Source organism: Stegodyphus dumicola, chromosome 11 (assembly GCF_044657685.1).
Source record: "Stegodyphus dumicola isolate Sdum_Otavi_A_Nest chromosome 11, ASM4465768v1".
NCBI classification, from domain to species: Eukaryota; Metazoa; Arthropoda; class Arachnida; order Araneae; family Eresidae; genus Stegodyphus; species Stegodyphus dumicola.
The window spans coordinates 70,486,551-70,513,253 of NC_140778.1; the positions used below are offsets into that span (position 1 = coordinate 70,486,551).

General features: G+C 34.9%; 1 protein-coding gene and 1 long non-coding RNA gene across 4 annotated transcripts in view; one reads left to right on the forward strand and one right to left on the reverse strand.

Moving 5' to 3' along the window:
- LOC146994083 (uncharacterized) overlaps positions 1–26,703 on the forward strand; it is a 78,625-nt gene that overhangs the window by 23,709 nt on the left and 28,213 nt on the right. For 2 of the 3 annotated variants that reach the window (XM_085826817.1, XM_085826815.1), the window contains exon 1: positions 21,144–24,939. The exons of the other annotated variant lie outside the window; for it this stretch is intronic. In XM_085826817.1, coding sequence (XP_085682943.1) covers positions 21,172–22,443 — 1,272 coding nt within the window. In that variant the 5' untranslated portion in view covers positions 21,144–21,171 and the 3' untranslated portion in view covers positions 22,444–24,939. Of the gene's footprint in view, positions 1–21,143; positions 24,940–26,703 lie in introns of those variants that run through there. 3 annotated transcript variants of the gene reach the window in all.
- Positions 21,011–26,703, reverse strand: part of LOC146994084 (uncharacterized) — a 28,911-nt gene continuing 23,218 nt past the window's right edge. Inside the window, exon 4 of the long non-coding RNA XR_015044005.1 lies at positions 21,011–21,150. This is a non-coding gene — a long non-coding RNA (uncharacterized LOC146994084). The remainder of the gene's footprint in view (positions 21,151–26,703) is intronic.

Genomic DNA, 26,703 nt, shown 5'->3' on the forward strand with positions numbered 1-26,703 from the left:
TGAGGGCGAGCTGAATGAAATCATAAAACGCGCCAACGACAGAAATAAAGAATTCGGAACTAGAAAAGGGCCTATGAAAAAAGAATGGAAGAACAGTGCAGAAGATAATGAAGATAGGAAAAACTATTTAAGAAAAGAGTTGGACAAGTTCGACTACAAAATTCAAATGATGAGGAACTATACAAAAGCACTCAAAACACTCAGGGATGGAAATTATTATTCAGGCGAGGGTATCGATAGGGTGGAGCTGCTTTCGCGACTGACGGATAAAAGATGTGGAGGGAATAAAAGTAAAACGCTCTACAATAAAATCGTTACTCTGTTGGATGCGCTTTTGAAAAAGGGTGAGCTAACTAATGATTTTGTAAAAAGCTACTACGCAAAGTTTTTGAGCTAACTAAAATTTTCTCTACATATAATAAATGAGTAACTACATTAAAACAAAAGTGCATCTGACTGATCATCAGATCAACAAGTTAAAGACTGCACACAAGAAAAAAGAGGAGGTCACTCTACAGATCAATACCTCCAAGGCGCCAAATCATGATCTATATCTTACACAAACACAGATCGAGCAACTAAAGAAGGGCAAACGCATAAAGATCAGCAAAACACAACTGGAGACAAATGGTGGATTCTTGCCTTTTCTTCTTCCCATTCTTACTACTTTAGCTACCGGTGCTCTTTCGGGGGCAGCTGGATGGGGAGCCAAAAAGATTATGGATAAAGTAAGCGGATCCGGTTGCGGGGGAAAGAAAAAAAAGGGGAAAGGCGTTCTACAAAACTGGGAATCTCGAACAAAATGATTGAGGAATGCATGAATGGTGAGAGAGGATTTCGTGGCGTCTTCACATCAGACTTGCTACCCAAAAAGATGAGAAAGTTTGAAAGTGGAATTATTAATTTAGACTTGTCGACAGGGCCTGGAACACATTGGGTGGCTTACTACAACGATCCAAAAAATAATTTTGTAGAATATTTTGATTCATTCGGAGACTACAAATATAAAGGTACTACTTTAAAGGATGACACTATCCCGGCAAACATATTTCATTACCTGAGAACATCAAACAAAGAAGTTCGGTACAATTCAAGCTTCCTGCAGAAACCCACATCTGAGCGTTGTGGCTACTTCAGTATGACATACATAAAAAAGAGAAATAGAGGACACCCTCCTTGGGACATCTTATACTCCCTAACTCAAGAACCAAGTGATCATAATGAGAAGAAAGTGCTACTTTAATGAAACATGTGTGTTATTTTAATAGGTAAAAGCCCATTAAAATAAAAAAAATAAAATGCTTATAATAAAATGACTCTGCTTATATTAAACTCAAAAGACTACCCGAAGTCAGAAGACTTTACTGTCGAATACGCTACGCCTCTGAGAATCAAGAGGGTTGCTTTGCAATCATTTTCCTTATGGGTTTCATGGTACAACATTTGCAAGGCCTATGAGAACAACATGCTTTCATTCTATGATGGAAGCCTTTGGTATGATCTAACTATTCCGGATGGAAATTATACTCTGGGGGAGCTAAACGATTACATGATGCAGTACTTCAAGGACGAAAGTCCTCCCATACAGTTTGGCGTGATATTCGCTCGACAGAGATTTGTGATAAAACTGAAAGAACACTACAAGCTTGATTTATCAAAGAGTAAGCTTCATGAGATTTTAGGATTTGAACCAAAGATTTACGAAGAAGTGAAACAAGAAGCCAAGTATGTGGCTAATATTTCTCGAAGCATCGATGATATTCATATCCATTGTGATATAATAGAGGGAGCTTATTTGAACCAATTTGCATCAGAAGTTATCCATTCTTTCACACCGGCTCAAGAGCCAGGCAGTTTGCTCTCTAAAGATTTTGACAGACCTATCTTTTTTAAGACAAAGAGTAACCACATATATAGGATCAGGATGCGTCTGACCAATCAGGATGGTGAACCTATTGAGCTCAATAATCAAAGGGTACTTTACAGGTTGCTGGTGGAGTGAAGAAAATTTTTGTACTTACAATAAATGAACAGACATAGACTTTACGGAGCAAGCAAGAGGATACAAGGGCGAGGTTTCTTTGGGAGAAAGCTTTTGAACCTAGCTAAGAAAGAGGTTGAACAAGAGGTGCAGCAAGCAGTGAATAGTAAATTGGAGTCAATCCTTAATAAAACGATTAAAAGAGGCACAGGTTTAAAAGTAGTGAACGAAGCTAAATTAGAAGCTATCCTTGGAAAGAATATGAAGCGAAAATAATTTTACTGCATATAATAAAGATGAACAATATTTGGGAGTTGAAACAAACGTCAGAAGACGTTATCAGAGATATAGAAAGTTTTGAGTATAGAGAAATCAAAGAAACGCACAACACTCAAGATACGAGTGAAGATGCCACGTATAACTTTCACATACTCGATACAAACGCTAAAATTCTCTACTCCAAAGGATATATTCACCAAGAACTCAGAGTCCTAAAAGCAAATGGAGATTCTGTAGGGGAAGAGAACGTGACATTGGTGAATGGTGGAGGTTTACTCAGGAGAAGTATCATGACCATCGGTGCCTATGAGATAGATTCAGATGTGCATGACACATCCTTGATGTTACAGGTTATGGGTTTAATTAACTTCACACCTGATTATGCAACTTCGGAAGCGACCAATATGTTTTACTATATAGATACCTCCGATTCTACCGAGAGAGGATCGTTCAAGTTTAACGGTGCCCTTACCGACGCTACAACAATGACAAATTTTTTCACTAACTTAAGAGTGAATGATGACCATAACGAAGGTTTTACCAAAAGATGGATGTATACCCGAGATAGTCAGTCTGTGCACATATTTATACCGCTCAAATACATTTTCGGCTTCCTCAATGATTATGAAAAAGTCATTACAGGCTTTGATGTAAAATTTCAGTTTCAAAGAAACAGTCATAGGAACATGTTGTATACAAATGTACCTAATCCTAAATATAAAGTACAAGTCAAGAAACTTTCGCTTTGGCTACCTTATGTTAAATTCAATTCTTCTGTTGATGGTCAGTTTACAAAACTGATTCTGTCGGACCAATCCATCGACATTAACTGGAGGCAACCTAGAGTAGTCAAGTCCAACATTTTAGAAAATAGCAGCGGATCATGCAACATACCCGCCACTACTGATGAAGTGATGAGCCTTTACGTTGTGCCCCAATATGATAAAAGAAACGAAAACTTTTCTCAAAACAACATGCTGTTCGATAACTTAAACATGATTGATTGCTGGCTTATGGTCAATAACGTGAGGGTGCCAAACATCAATTATACTATGGACTTTGAGAAAAAAGATTATTCGAGACTCTACGCCGCTCTCTTAGATGCAGGGCTTAACAATATCACTTCCGAAGCCGGATGTCTGATCAACTATGAAACCTTTAGAAGTCTCTATCCAATCATATGCTTCAACTTATCTTTTCACGAGCCGTACGTAAATGTTAGCAACCTGATGATTGAATTTCACTGGAGACTGAAGAGCAGCCCTGATGATAAGTATGTATTTTACTTTGTTTTGAATGAGAGAAAGAGATGCAAACTCAATATGGCAGAAAAGAAGATCATAGTGTTGAATACTTTAAGGATGTAATATTTAGAGATTATTTTTAGATTTTAATAGATTGTAATCTATTAAAAACTTATTTATATAATAATAAAGATGGCTTGGTATCCTTTTGGAATATACTATCCCAGAAAAGCGGTGGGTCTTCGCGGTCCACCTGGAATAGGGTTTAAACTCACAAACGATGGGAATTATGATATGGAATACAAGGTGCTGAAAAACTGTAAAGATCCAGTAGACGCCAACGATGTCACCACGAAGTCCTTCGTTTCCGGAGAATTGGAGGATTTAAAGCTGGAAATTAGGACACTTTATGATGTTATGACCAACAGAATAGAGGAATTAAAGCTGGAAGCTAGGAGAAGTAATGATGCTATGGTAAACAGCTTTAAAAATTATTCGTCAGAGACTTCGAAGAAGCTTAAAAGCTTGGAAATAGGATTCAAGCATACTGAAGAAAAATTACAGGAATATACTCAAAGTGTTTATATATGCGCAGATCCTCCTGAAAGCGGGTACAGCAGCTCAAAATTTCAGAAGGTGACATTTACTTCGTTCAGTAATAATTTACTGAATGGAGCACTCATGACATTGAATGAAAGTGTAAAGGCTAAAATAACCTTCTTCGCACTCATAGATAATAATGGTACTTATCTTGAAAGTGTGGTTGAAGCTCAAATTTTTAACGGTAATAAGATGCTGCGGGAGTTCAATTATAACACCGAACAGGTATCATTTATAAACTATATTAAGAAAGATAAAGAGATACAAGTATTCGTTAAGACTAAGGACCTAAAAACTTATGTATACTTGAAAGTAGAAATTCTTTTGTGTTTATAATAAATGGCTGACGTAAATTGGAACGATATTTCGAAGACCGGTTTGTTGGAAGGACAAATCAGGGCATTACAACAGAATATAAGTTGGTCGCTCGTGAGTCGATACTCGACTCTTTCGGAGGAGTTCATCGAAGAATTCTCAAATCAGGTGAACTGGAAGGTCATTTGTCAGTATCAGACGTTATCAGAACCATTTATAGAAAAACATGAAGGTTTAGTTGAATGGTATGAAATCTCCAAATACCAGAAATTGTCGGAACCCTTCATGGACAAATATGCCTATAGTTTAGACTGGGAACAAGCTTGCAGGTACCAAAAGATGACAGAACCTTTCCTCGATAAACATATAACAAAAGTGCATTGGATAACAGTTTCCCACTACCAAGTACTGAGCATAGACTTCATGCGGAAGCACAAAGACTATATCGATATGGTTCTTATCTCTTCCCAACAAACACTCACTGAAGATTTCATGAGGGAATTCGCAGAACAGCTGGAATGGGAACGAATTGTCAGATATCAAACCTTTAGCGAAGAGTTTATCTTAGAACACCAGGATAAGATAGACTTTTGTCATCTGATGACTTATAAACACCATTTACTATCGAATGCCTTTTACGAGATGCACTATAAAAAACAAATTTGCATCCTTCTAACTAACATATGCAACAGAAATTTATATAGATATAGCAGCGAAAATGAACCTTAAACCTAGTAATTTTTTAATGCTGTGTAGCATTAAAAATAAAATAACTACCCGCAATTTGTTATGATCGTGTTTCCGTTTTCAACGTCCCGCGTGGGGAAAAAAAAAATCGAAGCGAACGCTGATGAAATGACCTTGGAGTGAAACGTGTTCCTAGCTTGAGGAAATGATAAGTGCTTTTTTTTTATTCTATCGTATACGTCACGACCTTGACTGCGTCTAAATGCGTAGTATTAGAAAGTGACAACAGATGGCAGCACCTCACAAAACATGTTTGATATGTTACATTTATAAGACAGTTAGCAATTATTGAATACGGGTACCCTGGCTGAACGGTTAGCGCGCAGGACTACTAACATCAAAGTCCCAAGTTCAAACCCCGACCTCTCCCGGATTGATGTCATTCAATCCGGATTGATGGTCTTAACCTAGCCAAAAAGACATGTCAGCTTACTCTCGCCGTTGAACCAATAGAGTAGCATTCACCGTTATTCCAGCTTACTCTCGCCGTTGAACCAATAGAGTAGCATTCACCGTTATTCATAAGTGGGATCCCCGACGCTAAAGCGTCAGAGTCTTACAGTGTATGTCCTCTATGTTGTCCTATATATGTTGTATATATGTCCTATATATGTTGTATATATGTATGTCCTATATATGTTGTATATATGTATGTCCTATATATGTTGTGCGAGAGGTGGCCTGTGAGCCCTGTGAGTCCAGTCAGACCACAACTCCAGGCGACTGAGAAAAAGTTGGAGGGCGCTGCGCCCTCCAACCTCTACATTGGGAAAAAGTATGATAGCTTATCTTATCATGATGGTAAGGCCGTCTATATTTACTGTGTATGTGCGTGTTGTAATGGCTGTTCGCTCAAAGTTTAGTCCAATGGGGCAGAGTGTCCGCGGGGTCCTTCGGTCATGCTTGCGGGGCCTTCCTGGCTTTGTTCTCGGTACCTCGGCGAGCGAGTCCTTGGTATCGTTGGTGAGTGTCATCATAGTTAATTACTACAGCTTATGAATATACTGATCTCAGAGTCATTTCAAACGAAGGTTTCGTAAAATTTCGAGGGGTCTTATGAAACCTAGTGAATATTAAAAGCATTTAAAGAGATGCATTCTATATGTAAAGATGGCAAATATTTATGACTTATTCGGTGATATTAGAGCTTTATATAGCTCAGGTAATAACAGCAGAATGTGCGGCCTTGCTAGAATGTGTCAGCATTTACTGACTGCTGTTGAAGAAGAAACAGATATGAATAATAATTATCCTGAAATTCATTCGCTAATTTTAAAATATATTATTCAAATGTATCAAATACTACACGAAGAAAAGAATAGTAAGGTACAGAATATGGGTTATGACACTCTATCAAAAATGACCAGATTTCTTTTGTGTAACTAAGCCTACTTTATTTTTTAATGACTCTAAAACCATTAAAAAAAAGTTATTGCTCAAATTTAAACATGTTTCCAGGTTGGGCTTTCCCGACATCTTTACTTCCTAAATAAACAAAATAAAGAGGTTTAATGCCATTGAGCTTTAAATAATCAGATGCTTTGTTATCACATCGCTTCGGTAAAGATACAACACACTCAGGTAAATGGACTATTATTTTTTTACCATACTTTGTGTTTATTTCTCTAATTTCTGTAACCGGATACTTTTCATTGATATTAAGTTCGCTCATTTTCTTGAACTCATTGAGAGAACTAAATGTGTTTAATTCTTGTAACAATTCCATCTTTACATATAGAATCCATCTCTTTAAATGCTTTTATTATTCACTAGGTATTATTAATCAATTACCCATTGTCTCTCCTTTGACGCTCTAGAAGCCATACATAATGGTGCACTGATGGGGGTAATCTACTGTGCATAGCCAAAGAGTAAAGGCCGGGCTCATAGATCATCACCTGTTTACCATCGTGGTAAGATAGAGGTTCAGAGCAAAAGTTGGACATCAATTCAGTGTCCAACTTTTGCTCTATTATTTGAGCCAGAGTTGTTTTATGTTTCGGTTTTACATGTTGTTGTAGTGCGTGTCCTCTGCCAGACAGTGAAGGCAGATATGATGACAGTGATCGTCCCCGATAAATATGAAACATACGTGAAGACTGCAGAGGACGAATGCCAGTGGATTATGTGGGGGACGAATGCCCCCTTGCAAAAGAAGCATGCGATGAAGAGGAAAAGTGGCGTTTGTAAAAGCGGCGTTTTGGAAAAGTGGGTGGGATTTTTAATGGAGGGTTGGAGAGCCATTGTTTTCTAAAAGTGGGTTCGATTTTAATGGGGGCTTTGAGAGCCATTGTTTTCTAAAAGTGGGTTCGATTTTAATGGGGGCTTTGAGAGCCATTGTTTTCTAAAAGTGGGTTCGATTTTAATGGAGGCTTTGAGAGCCATTGTTTTCTAAAAGTGGGTTCGATTTTAATGGGGGCTTTGAGAGCCATTGTTTTCTAAAAGTGGGTTCGATTTTAATGGAGGCTTTGAGAGCCATTGTTTTAAAAAATTATATGGGTGAAACAGAGCCATTACATTTCTAAAAGTGGGTGGGATTTTTATGGGAGGGTAAATGGCTCTGCGCCAGCTCCGGCATATATACACTACTTGTATGTGTTGGGGATATTACACCTTGTGCCTTATAATATAACACGCACGAAATCTGTGAACTAAGCATTTCATTCACCCACATGTCAACCCTCACATAGTCATTAATTACTATGCTTTAGCCGACCAGCGGTCGAGCAGTAAAGTCGCTGAACACTGGTAGTTCGGTCCGAGGTTCGAATCCCGAAAATGAGCCGGCTGCATGGGCGTTTTCGTGGTTTTCCCCATGTGTAACGTGTATATGAGCCAGTTTCCCTTAGAAAGTCCTCCACGAAGGCAACCCTCCTCTTAGACAGATAGCCCTCGTGTGCTTTGCCATAATTAAATACACCAACACCATTACTATGCTTTACTGCACTGGAAGCTAACTCAAAACTTCGTTCAATGTTTTGCAGATCTTTTTTTGTTATTAGATGCAATCATTCGAGGCCAGAATCAGATATGGAATCGTGAATTTCATCCAAAATTGCATCAAATGGTACTTTAGCAGCTATTTTTGATGCAATAAAGGTTCTATCCTTACTTGAAAGGAAAAGATGACCCATATCATTTTCATGGCCTACATGTGTTTAGTGGAAATATGCATAGTATTCCTCTCGTTTTGATTTGACCAATTTTATTTTCGCATGACAATAAGCATTAATTTTTTTACTGCCCAGTAGCTTTATGTGTCGCTTTCCAGAACTCTGTGAATGAAAATGCCCTGAAAGGTGACATGTAAAATATGTAACTGTACGAGTGGCATTTGGTTTTCAGATACCTGTATTATAAATTTCGACTTTATTTTCTAAATCATCTTTCTATTCAAGAAAACTTTCATAGGATTCAAATTTTAATTCTGATGTTTCAAGTTTTACATCATGAACTTGTAAAAAGTGTTCATTTATCAACTCATTTTCAAAATCCCCTTTACACAAAGGACATTTATACTGTCTCTTAGTTGAAATGTGATCACCATTACAACTAGAGTCACATATTTTGAGTTTGGATGTTTCACATACTTTTAAATTTAGAGACTGCAATATGTGTTCATCCGTTGGATGGCATTTTATTATATGCCGTTTCAAATTAAATTTGGAAAAAAAGAATTTCCCACGTCCGCATGGAAACTTGTTTGATGTAATCATATCCGTAGAAATATCCGAATTAGTTTGATTTTTTTCATCATTGAACATCATCATTTCATCATTTCATTGAACATTTGGCTCTGAAAAGGGCCCTTTATTAAAGTGATCATTTGGTCCTGAAAAGGACCGTTTTGTTTTAAAATGATCAGAGATGTTTGATCAAATTAGCTTGTAAACACTCGTCTATGAAAATTGCAATACGAGGATTTCCGTTCACTAGCTATTCTATCATTTGAGATCCCTCCCCACAACTGGAAATGACATACTGCGAGCGAAGAGAGTGTGGAACTCTGGGATAGATGAGAACGCAATATCTAGGCGCTTGTATGTTCATGTGACACAAGGCCAACTTATACTCAAAGCCTGCCAGTGTGAAAATATTCTTTTGTGTTTTCGGTTGCCTGCGTGATATTCCTACTGACCGCAAGATGGCGCTACAATTCTGCTACACTTTGCGATGTTTACAAGGTCGCCGCATTTTCAGATGGCCCAGGCTTTTCTTTTATTAACGATAGGGGCTGTGTCTACCCGTACGACGTCGGACGTTTAGCTGAAACATGGTAAAAATGCTAAACGTACGACTAGTTGCGCAGAGACACTTTCGTGATTTCTGCGCATTCCGACCAGTCGTAAAGAGATGTTTGTTTACATTTGTGTTGGTTATCGGCAAGGAGGTTAGAATAGAAGGAGGAAAGGTTCAACTCAAACGGTGAAGCTTGGCGGCCATGTTACTGTTATCACTGTGACTTGTGCAAGGAAGTCTGTAATTGTAACATTTTTTTTCCTTTTCTTTTTGAAGCATGTCTGCTTATATTGCATATGGATGCACAAATAGATTTTCGAAAAATATTCCTGGGATTACTGTTCACTCGTAAGTATTTTCTTTTTTTTTTATGTAATTTCATAAATATGTTAAAAAAATGTCACAATGTCATGTTGTTTTCTTTCCAGATGTGACAAAAAAGACTTAATAATAATCGAAACATGTTAAATACAATACATTTTAATGCTTTTGCTTACAGCTGGTATCTTCGTTCCTTAACATACAATGATATATGCTAGGATTATATGCTTGCTGTATAATTTGAACGCTTAGATAATTCGTTTTATAATTTTCATGAAAAGTAAAAAATCAATTGTTACTATTTTTATGAATTGTAAAGGTGTTAAATAAAGCAACGCTTTTCTTTATGTATTAATTATTATTCATTCTTAAGTTTTGTGAACTGTTACGAATATAATTTGTGCATTTGATCAAGATAAACTGTTCTGTTGTTAAAATGTTTTTGCATAAGCTTACAAATTTCTGGGCAGTATAGCGATAAACGTAAGTAAAATATTTACACAATTGAACATGTGAAAAGATATATCCAAAAATTTATATAGGTATATTTCTGTAATTCAGTTTAATTCAAGGTATTTCTTTGAAATTCATAAATATGAAACGCGCATAAACTGAAATCATTGAATTCACATAAATCTGTTTTATTTTATTAAGATTTATTTTCTTGTTGATATAAGGTTGTTGATTGTGAAAAGAATCTATTTAAAACTTTCATTTAAAAAAAAAGCAACATGTTACCATTTTTTTAGATAATTATCTGCTATTAATTTCAGGTAAAAATGATTCTTTAATAAATTATAATAATATTGCGAATAAATCAGAAATATCACTTCTTAAAGAAAAAATTGGAAAGTATACCAGAGAAGTTGCTAATAAAACCTAAACAAATTCTTGAACTTATGCAGAAACATAATTTGTAAAGGCTTTAATGTTATGCACATGCATTTAGATTTCGAAATATTTCTTAATGATTTTCTGTACTTAGTAAATTACAGATATCACCTTTATAACTTTAAAATAAAAAACTAACAATAGCGAAGCATTTCATTATAAATTTAACATATTTTTACTGGAAAATTCATGCATAGAACAGCTTACAAACACGTACGTTTCACTACCGTATTGCAATGTTTTGAAGTAACAAACATGGACGCCGCTTGTTCCGTGGGGTTTCATTCCCCGATAGTGGAGGAAACTGCGAACCCTCCCTCCTTCTATTCTAACCTCCTTGATTATCGGAAGGGTGAATTGCTTTACCGTGTAGTGCTAGAATGTCAAGAAAAAGTTATTTTTTATTTCGTTTGATGACTAATTACTATCATTCTTTGATAGATATCTAAAACATTATATAAAATAAAGAACTTTGAATATATCTGAATATTATTCTTGTTTTAAATTGCTAATGTTTGATCAGTTTATACTGATGTGGAGTTTACACAAATAATCAAAATTTCTTGAAATTCTTATCAACAGATTTAGATAAATCATGCATGCAAGCAGTAAAATCACATTCTTATGAAACGAAATTCAAAAATCGTCTTAAAACCTTGTGTAATTTTTCTGTCATGCGTAGCTAAATATTTCTATAAAATTGCATACAGAAGCATTTATATACATAAAGAGTGTGTTTGGGAGATTAATTCAGAAATGTATGTGCATATGCTTGTATGTACGGATGTAGGTGTTCATGTAGCATATGTATATGTGTGTACATGCGTTTGTGTGTGTGTGCACAGATATACATGCATACATACATTTTTGAGTCTGGTCTCGAAAAATGTCTTGCTGAAAAAGAATGTAAACAAACCACCCAACTCCTTTGAAAAAAAAAAAGTTTAGAAATTTTTTATCATAATTTTGGTTTCTACAGCAAACTTTTGTGTGTGGGTTTGTTTTAAACTCTTAGAAGAACTCAAATTTTAATATAAAGACGTGAAAATTTTTTACCTTTTGATAGTGTACCTGATGATTTATTAAAAACACAATTGACTCTCTTATATTTAATATTAAAAAGAAGGAGGGGGATATGTACAAAATTATAATAAAGATAATTCTAAGGTTTTTATAAATATATGTGACTGATTACACACTCTGAATATAGAAAAAATAATCGCTTACAAATGACTTATGCAGTATTTGTTTTATTATCATATCCTGCCCTCATAAGCTCAAAAATAAAAATTTATACAGGAAAGTCATTTTACCTCCAAATATATTTTATGGTATTGAAGTATGATAACAGATGATTATTTTTGTTAGAAAAATTATAATGTTATGAATATTTTCCTGAAAATAATTATACATTATATTCAAGCATATTTATATATTAATATATATATATTATATTCAAGTAATCGATGACATATTTATATATTCTATTTAAGAAATAAATGGCAGCACTATGTCTTGTCATTAACTTTATCAAAAGAACTTATAGGTTCAAAGCACCTAATTTCTAGTATAAGAACTGTACTTCAAATGTCCTTTTCTTTTCCCCCTTTTTTTTTTTTTTTTTTTTTTTTTTCTGTAAGAGTTTTGCTTTATACTATTTACAGATGACATCTAAAAATGCTTGGCCTTTTTTATCCAAATATCTAAATATGGAAGTCTGAAATAATGCAATATATTTGTATGTATATAGAGTAAAATATTAGTAAATTCTACATAAGTACATTATTATTCTAAGATAATGTATTTAAAAATATTCAGTTTAATGCAAATATGTGAATCAATTTATACATATAAATTTTAAGTGTATGACTTCTGTTGGATGTTTTAAGTAAACAATCAAAAAAATTAACCTTTTTATCAACTTATCTTGCACATATATACATTATTACTTTTTTTCATATAAGAATAAACTTAGTCTAATATAATAATCTAAAAATAAATAATACACAACATCTATTAAGGCAGACCATTTTTAGTACAGTAACAAATAATACAAGCAATATAATTTAATACTTTCAGTCGTCAGAGAATGAAGTGAGTTTTGTGAAGCTATTTAATGAAAAAATCTGAAAACAATTTTTGATGGTCTAAAATACAAGTTCTAAAAGAATTAAAATATGTACATGAGATAAATGCCACTCTTTTTTTTAACCCCTTCGAATAAATTTTAACCAATTCGATACTTTTTTTACTTCTTTTCAAAACCTTGAAATACATGAGAAACTGATTTCAGGACCAACACATTTCAAGAAATATTGCTAACTGCAATGAATCAGCACACATGTATGACTTCATCAGAACCATCAGAATGTCTTGTATTACCTTTATTTATTTATTTAAAGTTACTAATGGATTTATATGTAGAAGAGCTGAGATTTCGAATACAGTTACCACACTGGCAATTTTAATGATCTTTTCACTAATGATTTAAAATCTCTCTATATTTTTTTTATTATTATTCAAATGAAAAGTTTTTGTTCATTTGTTTCCAAAATAACAGCTACTTCCTTAGTTCAATTATTATTTTTTTTTAACTGGTTTGTCTGGTGAACTCATGTGAATTTTTTTTTTTTTTTTTGTGAATACATTAATTCTGTAATTTGTTGTTTTCAGTTTTTAATTTCTCTTTTGAAAAGTTTTCTGCAGTTTAACTTAATAGCCTTGAAACTTATTATCAACATTCAAAATCTAACTTCCATTTTAAATTTCAATGTTTACCTGGATTCATAACAAGTGTATTATTTTTAAATTATTCAGACAACTTAAGAGCTCTGTGTCTTACATCTTCATAATGGTAGAAAATTTCATTGTACAGCCTATGTACATTTTAGTTTTGTCATGTCATGCCATTTGTGAAATATTCCTTCTCTCTGCTTAATTTTATTCCATATATAGAGATATTCAGTAAGTTTAAGCATAATAAATTTGTAGAAGATAAATGTCTAAAATTCCATTCTGAGCTTCCTATGTAGACTTAAATGCATTTAGTATAGCAATCAATTACGCATTGAATTCCAATATAAAAATATTTTTTATCACAGCCTTCAGATCATTCCTGAACATCATTCAAATCATCATCAGACTGCAGTATGAAATATACAAATACTTCTTCTGTTTTTGAAACAAAAAAGAAATCATTTGATGACAAGGTCTAGTGAACATTGTGCATAGGGTATAAGCTGAAATTATCATTCCTGGAACAGCAAACTGGCAAATTTTAGTCTTGTGTGCTGCAGCGTTTTTATGCATAGTGGAATTTTACTGCTAAGTTTGCTACACAGTTTTATAGTTAATAGGAATTGTATTGGATTATTACGTCAAAAAAATGTGAGAACTATCTGTCTAAGAGAAGATATGCCTTTTCAAAGGAACAATATAAGGAAAAACTGGCTCTGATTCACTTTATACATGAGGAAAACAGCAAAATCTCCTCTGGAGCCAGCCTATTCGTCAAGATAAAACTCTGAGCGAATTACTAGCATTCAGCGGATTTACCTCTCGTCCGCTGGTGGGCCTAGTACAAGTTAAGTCAACAGGTTAGCGTAATAAACTTTTATCATGATATTATGTGACCTATAATCTATAAGCAATGCTCTTCATAAAAAATGTTAATTCTGTTTGCTTTCTGGATTCTGAACTTAGCTCTTGTTTATCTATTCTTTTGTTTTGAGATCTGCTCATCAAAACAGAGCAGCAGGTCAATTAAAGAAGGGTATGCATGCAGTGCAATCATCTTCAGTACGATCTCAAGTCATAGTCACGTCTTTAATCCACCTAAAATCCAGTCCCAGTACTTTTCACTCTTTGAGCAAAAGTATAATTCCTGTTGGAGTCAAATTAAGATGAGCTCCGGTATTTCAATTTTCTACTGAACTATTTTCATTAATTAAATTGAATTATCTAATTTTATTTATTAATTTACATTTTATTTTTATTTTTTTCTTTATTTTTATCTTTGTTGACGACCTTTCATAGTCCTTCTTCTTTTAGAAATTAAGTACTGACCACAATGCATTGAGGCATAAAATTGAACAGGCACTCGTATAATCCTATGGCAAACATTCCACACTTGCTAGATAATGTGTTTCACATTGAGGACATCGAAGCACTGAGCCTACGCAGGCCAGATACAGCTTAAGTCACATTATTTTGATCACGGCAAAGCACGCAAGGGCTTTCTGCCTAAGAGCAGGGATGCTTTTGTGGAGCACTTTTTAAAGGTTCGATTTGGTTTGTTTGATTTTAGAAAAGCACTTGAGGGCTATTTGTCTAAGAAGAGCAAAGATTCTTGATGGCTTCATGATGGACTTTTCGAAGAAAACTAGCTGGCATTCACATTTCGCAAGAGAAAACATCAAAAACTCCCATGCGACCAGTCCGTTCGCTGGGATTTCAAACCAGTCGAACTAACAGTATTCACCAAATTTACTGGTAGGTTTATGCTCAACAAGGGACATATTTTTGGAGCAGGTAGGTTGTGTAAGTGTCAGTAAATGACGTAGCCAGTCTTGGGCAAGAAGCTATGAGTGGCGTTCATTATTCTACTGAAATATCGTGCTTGGATTCTTTGTCAGGTATTGGTGTATATTGGTTGCGACAGACAAATTTTCGCATGTTATGTCTCATGTGCAAGCAGTAATTAGAATGGTGCAAAGCATAGTACAACATCGTCAACGTATTAGACAGTGAGAAATGTGACAACCCTGACTAAGAAAGGAATGGAAAGGATACAAAAGCAGATTCGAAATACATCTGTATTCTACTCAAATTAGAAGGTGAATGCCCATATGATAAGGGTAACACAAACGCAATTATCACTAGGGGATATAATCCTACTTAATTGTGATGCAGTCTCTCTACTATATATTCATGCTCTGTACGAGATCGTCCACGAATTTCTGAGAAATTATGTTCAATTCTTCTTGCAGGGCTGATTACATCTATGAAAGCATTGAAAGACACTAGCGACGGGCTGTCAAAAGTCCCCAGACCATACATCATATATTAAGTTGGAGCATACGACAGCCTTCAGAATGCCTACGCTAAGACAGGTGCTACATCTTCACTCCTTAACAAGCTAGCGACAGTTGGTATACCATGAAGTGTAGCACTATTGTTCGCGAAGAACCTTGGAAAAGATGCACGTGAGGAGAAGAACATTAGCACAACTGCAGTCAGTAGTGAATTAATCTTCTTCAGATGTATGGAGCTACATATAGCGATCAAGCATTTCACTTCCACAAACGAAAATGTGAGCACTTGCAAACTGTTTCCTTTCGATGATCGTAGAGGGACGACTGCGTAATCTCTGCTTTATCTAGATATTTAGACTTCCAGAATGGCTAGATAATCTAAATATCGGAAGATTAAAGCTGTTATCTTATTCTTCAACCTGGATGATAACCCCCTCATATAATATTGCAGCGGCTGCTCTATTGTCCTAGAAATCTGGATGACACCCCCTTTCCCTGTTTAGTCTTGCCAGCGACTGTTGCTATTCTTAAAGCTCAACTCCATTGCTGAGCTACTCAGTGGCGTAAAGGGGGTGTATGATACGCCGGTCGCAGAGGGGCGCCAAATGGTCTCCAAACAAGATTTTCATCATATCACTGTGTTTTTTTCGGGAAGGGGGGGCGCCTAAAAGGTATTTTGCCCCGGGCGCCAGTTATGCTCGCCACTCTACTGGAGCCACTCAGATCTTTTGTTTGCAACACTACAGAAGACACTGCCTCCGACGAGAAGGCATCAAGGCCCGCAAAGCGATCAAAACACCATCAGATTATTTCGTAGTGATATCAGTGTTATAGCTAGAGACGGGCGAGGGTGGACAACTGTCCCTGGGCGTAGTGTCACGGAAATGCCAAACTGACGAAGTTTTAGAATGAAACAGTTTCCATACTTAGAAAACAGAAGAGTGTACGAAATCTGAAGTTGTCTTTAGGCGCTGAAAAGTATAGCAAGTCTTTAGCCATATTGGATGTCCAGTAATAGATTGCATGCATCTTAGGATGTCACCCACTGTCACCACCACCAGATGATGGGAGTCATTAGCATAGATATCGCATCATCTAAAGACGGCTCTCCAGTGGCCGAGCGGTAAAGCCGATAAACTCGGGCCGGGGCTCGAATCCCGGCGAGCAGATTGGCTGCTAACTAAGCGTTTTCATGGTTTCCATATGTGTAACCTATATACAGTCCAATTTTCCTTAGAATGTCTTTCACGAAGCCATACCTTCCCTTAGACAGGTAGCCCTCGAATGTTTCGCCATAACTAAATAAACTGAACCCAACTCATCATCTGTAAGAGAAGATATCAGTTCTTCATATCCTGGCATGGTTGTTTGTGGAAAACCACTACCAGAGTTGGATTAGCCATTAAGGAAAGTATTCACGTGCTTAGGGCATCAGGTAAAGGCGGCGTTACAAGAAGGTGCTTAAAGATTCAAAGAAAGAGTGCAAAGGCTCCACAAAAATAAAATTCTCACTGCAGATTTTAGAAGGGAATACATAGTGCAGTTAATCCAAGCCCGAAAAAGAGGGAATGATGAGAAAGAGGCGTTATACTATAGATGGGTATGTGGAGGCAGCAAAATCTTTGAAGTGCTACGGGCATATAAAAGTCTAATTTGGCAATGAGCATTACTAAACCTTCAGATAGCTCCTCCCTTTGTTCGAAATGTAATCCAAACTATTAACATGATGTGTATAGTCGCACTTTGGCCTTCTTTCAAACTTCCAGACAAAGTCGTCCAGATATTGTCTATAGAACTGTCACGCTGAGACTACAAATCGATGTTGTTAAAACCAAATGTACCGTTCAGTAGCTTCCGTTCATGTTTTGAACATACACCATGCTTTATACCCTCTCCTACACCCCATAGATGTCATGCTACGTATGTGCATGCTGTACAATACCGGACCCTAAGTGATCTCCTAATTGATCTTTTTGTTGCATCTTCTTGTTTGTACTAACGTTACATTAATTTCTCCATTTCATTCTTAATTTTTAATATTTATATAATTGTAGAACTGATCAGCTATCGTGGATGACTTCTTAAATCGCAATATTTTACAGGAGCGGAAGCACGCTGTCCACTAGGAAGGTTGGGATTAATGCTACTCACCGGGAAATTCACTTAGCTACAGATGGGAACTGTGTGCAGCCAAAATAAAATAAGATACTAAGTCACTAATTTTCTCTTTCCTTACCGCTTGGCTTCGTGTTCTAATTAGAAGCACGTTCGGCTGGCAATAGGGAAGTCCAGAATGCAAATCCTGGGGCGGTCATTCGCTGATATTTTCTATTTCAAATAAATACCTAAAGGCTCAACCAACTAACCAAGTGGTTCCCAAACTAAAATGTGGTAGACGAAAATTCTTCACCACCAGCAGGTGGCGATTAGGTTACCACCTCCCCAACTGCCTTTTAAATGGGGAAGAGTGTACGGAATTTTCTTTTTTCTCAACGCATGCTTTCATGATGTAATTAGAAGCACTTCTGAATGGCAGTTTTTAAGCCCAGATTTCGAATCCAGGATAGGTCATTTCTAATTTTTTTTTTTGCTCCTAAATAAACCTAATATTATATATCACCATCCTATGGTGCTCTACACTCATCTATAGTAGCACAATCGCAAATAGAGCTACCAGTGCTTTAATATCGAGATTAGTGTACATAGTGACTCTGAAATTGCAGTTTCGATGGTAATGGTTCAGAGGCACATGTTCTACTGTAGTGTGGATTAGGTTAACATGTCTTTCTGGAGCTGTTTCCAAAGCAGAAGGGTGCTGATCATTCTACAGATTTAAGGCGAATGATAAGGCCTTTACCGAAGCTTATAAGTTGGGTAAATCAATCTCTACATGATATTTTTTCTGATTACATACTTTTTGTTTTGTGTCATATGGGGACAAACTGTATACTAGTTTTTATGCCTGCTTTGAATCAGACACTAATTTTTGTTAGCAGCACCACTATAGGGTTTGCAGTCATACCCTGCTACACGACACTTGAACCATTAGCATCTATGTTCACATATTGCTCAATTGATTTATTATAGTTTATGTGCATACATTTCTTTGTCATATGTGTATGTATTTTAATATGAATCTTTTATAAAAAATAAATTAGACTTGCCTATATGCATAGGCAAGCTAGTTTGCTATACGAAAAGAAAATAAAATTAAAAACCCTGTTCCTTAGACCATATCAACTGGCTGTTTACCCAAGTCACATATATTGCTATAGCACCAGATGTGAAATTTAAATCGACCACTTCATTTGAAAGTTATAAAATGGACATCTGTATACTATGTTATCTTTTAGTATATAGTTTATGTCTTGTATATAGCTCAGCTGTTGAATTTTTATGGCAAAGGTCCTGAGGGCTGTCTGCTTAAAAGAAGAGATGCCCTTCTTTGAGCACTTTTTGAATGAAACTGACTTGTATTCGTATTAAACATAGGGAAAACTGTAAAAACAGAGATGTAGCTAACCCATTAGATAGAATTCAAACCTAAATTGTATCACCACTATTCTGTGGTCTTATCTATTCGAGAACCGAAACCGGTGGAATTCTTCTAAAGCAAGATTTTGGTTTATGTTTGCATATAGATATTACTTATGCAGTAGATCATTATCAGACATATAAAAATAGTGATATCAGTGAATGAAATAAAAAAAAATAATAATTCCATTTTGCTACAAACTTCATACACAGAAAACAAGAGAAATAATGCTTTGAATTTTGCTCATCAGAAGAAGCATTAAATAATACAGCACTTTTGATGAGCACAGTTAATTGGTGTGTATATGTATTTTAATCAGTGAGCTGTTCTAAAAGATTTTTCATGGAATGGTCAGACTTTCTTAATTTCTCAACCAGACTAGCAGCATTGTTCATCTGACATGAGACAAACTTAAATTAAGATATACATAATTTTTAAAACAGGGCACATAAATTTCTATATAATGGCTAACATAAATTATATTTTATGTTAGCCATTATATAGAAAACTGGCTAAATAAACAGAAAATCTAAAAAATACAGCCTCCTATTCCACAAACAAAAAAAGAACAAATAATCTTAAAATGAACTCAATGATTGCAGACTATAGTAATAACAATTTATTCAAAATGAATGTAGATGCAATATTTTACTTTTAAATATGTCAAGAAACTCGTAGTCATCATCCAGCTAATTCAGTTTGCTTTTAGTATTGTTGGGGTAGTGAGGAAAGTGAAGTTGTACGGAGCAGGGGTGTTAAGGAAGTTATTGACCACCTGGTTGACCCGTTCAATATGGTTACTGTCGTACGGAGTGGGATTAAGAGTGAATGTATTTTCCATATAGTCCGCAAAAGATTTAGCTTTATCTTCTTCTGTATATGAAGTTCCACTAGGTCCATGGATAGGTGGAATAGGTTTATAAGGTTTCTTGAATTTGCGGAAAATGTCAAATAGGGAATTGTCCTCTATAGCAAGGTTATTTAAGAAATTGGTCCATTTTTGGTTTTTGAAGTTTCTTCCAGGCCTTTTGAACTCGTATAAAACAATACGAAGTTCTTTTTACTCTCCTCTGGAAACCAAAATTGCGCCTCCTTTCTATATACCTTTCCTTCACACCTAAACTTGATTTTTCGCCCATCGGGATTAAAAATCTTAGCGGGTGCAAAACAAGACATCTGTCTACTTTGTCTTTTTGTCATTCGTATTCGCAAAGCAACCGCATCGTACGTATTCGAATAGCAACCGCAAGTACCGAACAGAGATGCCAGTAACGAAATGAATTTGTGAGTACCGAATCGGCACTTCGAGTCAACCGATGTACCCGTTACTCGGTAACGAATACATGGGGTTTGCTGCAGCTCTAATGTATATTGGTACGATGCAGTAAGAACGTCTATTATGTTATATACTTTACGTGTAGGTTATTAAATAACGAGTACGATTTATCTTTAAATAAATGTTTGTCTTTTACAATCGTTTTATGAGTGATTAATTTAACTGCTAAAGGAAGCTAACACACATTTATCTAAAAACATAGTAATCGGCTAGGAATCTGCCAGCACATAAAACAGAAAATGAGCATGAAAAAAATGCGCATGCAGAAATTACTTTTCATATTTAATAATAAATGTAAGATATAAAGCAAACACTTGCCAGAGAATTAAAAAACTTGGTTGACAAACTCGACGAACAACCTGAAATTTGTCATTGCGCACATCTAAAACAACTTCTAATTAATCAAGCAAAATGTGTAAATTTGGAAAACCAGGTAGTAAAAATTTATGGAAGAATTATAACATACTTACGGTTCCAAAAGACGCCACTCTTCAACCACAGTTCCAGAAATAAGAATGAGCCGATGACTACGAATCACTTTACAAGAAAGTTGTTAGTAGATCTTCATACAACCCAGAGAATCTCGTAACTCCTCCCATTTTTTGCCTCTTGTCTCTCGTAAAGAGAACCTGTCAACAACGAATTCCCATATGCATAGTCACACAGGAGAGAAACCAACATGTAATCAAAAAGTTCATTTAAAAATACACATGCTTAGTCACACAGGAGAGAAGCCTTATATGTGTGAAGTATGTAAGAAGACATTTAGTGCAAATTGTAGTTTAAAGAGGCATATGCTTATTCACACTGGTAAGATACCTTATATGTGTGAAGTATGTAAGAAATCATTTAATCAAAAAGCTCATTTAAAAAGACACATCCATGGTCTCACAGGAGAGAAACCTTATATGTGTGAAGTATGTAAGAAATCATTTAATCAAAAACCTAATTTAAACATGCATATGCGTACTCACTCTGGAGAGAAACCATATATGTGTGAAGTATGTAAGAAGACATTTAGAGAAAAGGATAATTTAAAGGTGCATATGTGTATTCACACAGGTGAGAAACCATATATGTGTGAAGTATGTAAGAAGACATTTAATGTAAAGAGTAATTTAAACAAGCATATGCGTATTCACACTGGTGAGAAACCTTATATGTGTAAAGTATGTAAGAAGCTGTTTCGTATAAAGGGTACTTTAGACAATCATATGCTTATTCACATAGGTGAGAAACCTTATATGTGTGAAGTATGTAAGAAGACATTTAGTCATAAAGGTAATTTAAAGAAGCATATGCTTATTCACACAGGTGAGAAATCTTATATTTGTGAAGTATGTAAGAAGACGGTTAGTTCAAATAGTAATTTAAGGAACCATATGCTTATTCACACTGGTGAGAAACCTTATATGTGTCAAGTATGTAAAAAGACATTTAGTGCAAATAGTAGTTTAAAAAAGCATATGCTTATTCACACTGGTGAGAAACCTTATATGTGTGAAGTATGTACGAAGACATTTAGAGCAGATTGTAGTTTAAAGAAGCATATGCTTACTCACACTGATAAGAAACCTTATATGTGTGAAGTCTGTAAAAAGACGTTTAGGGTAAAGTGTAATTTAAAGAACCATATGCGTATTCACACTGGTGAGAAACCTTATATGTGTGAAGTATGTAAGAAGATGTTTAGTCATAAGGGTAATTTAAACAAGCATATACTTATTCACAGAGGTGAAAAATCCTTTATTTGTGAAGTATTTAAGAAGGCGTTTAGTGCAAAAAGTAGTTTAAAGAAGCATATGCTGATTCATACTGATGAGAAATCTTATATCTGTAAAATATGTAAGAAGTCATTTAATCAAACAGACCATTTAAACGAGCATATGCATATTCACTGTTTAGTGAAAGGGGCAATTTAAACAGACATACGGTTATTCACATTGAAGAGAAAATATGTGTCTGTGATACATAAATATTAATTCATTTTTATAAAGAGGCTTTAAATATCGATATCATCCTAAGAGACTAATATTATGAGTTATGTGTGTAACAAGGTATTTAAGGCCAGAAAAGTTGAAGAAACATATCTATTATCTACACAGGGAAGAAACCTACTGTGTTTTGAATATGTATTGGAAACAACTTTTAGTTAACACTGATACGAGTAAGTATGTAAGAACGCACAATATTAGTCATCTGTAAAAAGACGTTTAGAGAAAAGGGTAATTTAGGCAAACATATGCTTATTCCCATGGACGAGAAACCTCATATGTGTGAAGTATGTAGGAAGTCATTTAATCAAAAACCTTATTTAAATATGCATATGCGTATTCACACAGGTTGGAAACCTTATATGTGTGAACTATGTAAAAAGATCTTTAGTACAAACAATTATTTAAACAAGCATATGCGTATTCACACAGAAGAGATACCTTATATGTGTGAAGTAGGTAAGAAAACATTTAGTGAAAAGTTTACTTTAACGGAGCATATGCGTATCACACTGGTGAGAAACCATGTATGTGTAAAGTATGTAAGAAAATGTTTCGTTTGAAGGGTATTTCAGACAGTCATATGCTTATTCACGCAGGTGAGAAACCTTATATGTGTGAAGTATGTAAGAAAACATTTAGTCAAAAGAGTAATTTAAACAATCATATGCTTATTCAGACAGGTGAGAAATCTTATATTTGTGAAGTATGTTAGAAGATGTTTTGTGCAAATCATAGTTTAAAGAAGTCTATGTTTATTTACACAGGTAAGAAACCTTATACAGTTAAAAGTCTTTAATCCAGACGTCCATAATCCGGACCTTGAAGCTACAAACTTTCTGCGCATGCGTCAACGCATAATGCATTAACGCATGCGCATCTGCGTCTACACATGTGCATTTAATGTATAACGGACGGTATAAACTAAGCTCTAATAATCTATTTCAGATAATATTGCAGAATGCGTTGTTCCTTAATCTTCTATCTGAATCCGGCTTGGTTAATCTTTGGATTATGGTAACTTGGCGATTTTTTGGCGAAAATTTTGCATCCAACCCTGCTACAGCAATCTGCTAGTTTTGTTTTGGATGCCATTTTGTTTTCACGAAGTAAAGGTTTTTTTTTTTTTACTCAACATTTTTTCCAATAATCTGCTAGCCGAATTACGCTTATACTAGAACTTTCATGGAACAAAAATGCTTAATCATGACGAAGATTAGTTGCGAAATTGGGAGAAAGTGCAGAATCGCAAACTGCTTACTGTGTTTTTAAGAAATGCACATACACGGTATCATCCATGTACACGTCGACTTATTTTCACTTAAAAAAACATCCCAGAACTGCACAAAAATGGCATTGCACATACTCTTGACTTTATCCATGTACACTAATAAAGTCCTAGCTAGTAACCTTTATCGCCTTACCAAAATGTCGCCAAGCTACATGTTACCATATTCCAAAGATTAGCCATTATTTTTTGTAGACTGTTAGAGCAATTTTATAAAAGTAAGCTTGAACTTGTGATTATGTCAAAAAGAATTTCCGATTCTGGAGCTACCAAAGGATCTACAAAGCAAAAGCATGTTTTGATGTCCATCAAACAAAAAGTGGAATTGCTGCAAAAAATGGATAAAGGCATATCCTTTGATTCTCTAACCATTCCGAAGTTTATCAATTTCACATTGCTCTGTGTGGGGGGGGGGGCGGCGCACAATGAACTGGAAGTTGATCTGTCAGCACTATCCTTATCTTCAGGGCAGATGTTTTTATTTTATTCCGCTTATGATTCCTTATTAAATGTAGTATTTCATCTCGATGTACTCTGTCTTTGATACGGTTTAAATCAAATTCCTCGTAATTATAAATAGTTTGAATACACATCAAATAGTTTTCTGGTTGCAATTTTCTAATTTCAACTATGCGTAATGTATGCTTTTCGCATGCGCACATTGAAAGAAATTTTGGTACAACTCTGATATACGTCCTAATTTCACCAAATGTGGCGATATGTGTTCTGCGCTGGTTTTTGGCACGATTGGCAACCCTGTTGACGTTGAAAAGTCTTTCGCTGGAGTTCGTTGGTTCCCGTCATGCTTTGTGTCTGAGAAGCTAAGGGGAAAAGATTTAATGGTGAAAGTTGTTGAATTGAAGTTCGGCATAAGGAAATATCATCGTGGTCATCCTGTTGAGGGGCAATGGGTATTTGGAGGTGTGGAAAGAAGGTATGGGAGATTATTTTTAGTGGTTGTGCGTGATAGAAGTAGGGATTTGTGATTATTTGTTATTTTATTTATTTGTGAACCATAGTAGGAATTTTCTGGATAGTGTGTCTGGCTGTCATATAAATACGATACTAGTGATTACGTGGTGGCATGTTAAAGGCGGTATGAAATTGGTATATCTGCTCTTCGAAAAGCATTAATGGTAAGTGGATTTTATTTTATTCTTATTTTGTAGAATGTAATGTTCATTATTTTTTTTAGTATGAATTTCTGTCGTTATTGTTGTTTTTTTGAATTGTTTGAAATTTATTTTATTTATTTTGTTGATTAGTGCGTACCATCTGAATTGTGCAATTCGTAGATGTTTTTTTAAGTTGAAACAGGATGCTGTGTACATAGTATTCTTTGAAATTTATTGTTATGTTAATTTATTAAAGCGAGGTGTGCGTAGTTCGTAAATTCGTTCGTTGCCTAGATTGTGCCATTCGTAGATGTTTTTTTAAATTAAAACATATCGCTGTGTACATGGACTCTTGTAAAATAATTTTGGTTAGAAACTTCACGGTTTTCCTATCTAAATTTTTTGTTTTTGTTTCGGATTTTTAGCTTAAATTGTGTGTTCAAAACGTGGTTTTTGCATTCGCGAAAACCGTGTTTTTGGAGACATTTTAGGCTTAAAGTTGGAAATGTAGACAAAAAATTTAGATAGCAATATGGCAGCGTGGAGTTTCTCACCAAAAATATTTGGCGAGAAATTTGGTGCCTTGAGGGCGCATATCAGAGTAGTTCCGAAATTTTTAATAAAGTAAACAAATAAATATTAAGCTTTTTTTCTGTAAATTTTGATACCCTTTAGATCATAATTGTTCTTTATTTCATAAATTACAATTTCATATTTTTAATTTTATAATTTCTGCATGCCATCTTACCAGATTTAAACTGATGATCTATAATCCGGAATCGCCGAAGTCCCGACGAGTCCGGATTAAAGACTTTTGACTGTATGTGTAAAGTATGTAAGAAATCATTTAATCAAAAAGCTCATTTAAGAATACACGTGTGTAATCACACAGAAGAGAAACCTTATATGTGTGAAGTCTGTAAGAAATCATTTAATCAAAAGTCTCATTTAAACATGCATATGTGTAGTCACACAGAAGAGAAACCATCTCTTTGTGAAGTATGTAAGAAGACGTTAAGAGAAAAGGGTAGTTTAAACGTGCATATGTGTATACACAGAGGTGAGAAAGCATATATGTATGATGTATGTAAGAAGGCATTTAATGTAAAGCTTAATTTAAACAACCATATGCGTATTCACTCTGGTGAGAAACCTTATATTTGTAAAGTATGTAAGAAGACATTTCGTATGAAGGCTATATTAGACAGTTATATGCTTATTCACACAGGTGAGAAATCTTATATGTGTGAAGTATATAAAAAGACATTTACTCATAAGGGTAATTTAAACAAGCATATGCTTATTCACACTGGTGAGAAACCTTATATGTGTGAAGTGTGGAAGAAGATGTCTAGTGAAAATAGTAATTTAAAGAAGCATATGCTTATTCATACTGATGAGAAATCTTATATTTGTGAAATATTTAAGAAGTCATTTAATCAAAAAAATCATTTAAACAAGCATATGCATATTCAACCATGTGAGAAACCTTATATGTGTGATGTAGGTAATGAATCATTTAATCAGAAAACTAATTTAAACAAGGATATGCATATTCACACAAGACAGGATCCTTATATGTGTGAAGTATGTAAGAAGATGTTTAGTAAAAAGGGCAATTTAAACAGGCATATGGCTATTGACATTGGAGAGAAAATGTGTGTCTGTGATACATAAATATTAATTCATATTCATAAGGAGGCTTTAAATATGGATATCATCCTAAGAGACTAATATTATGAGTTATGTATGTAACAAGGCATTTAAGGCGAGAAAAGTTGAAGA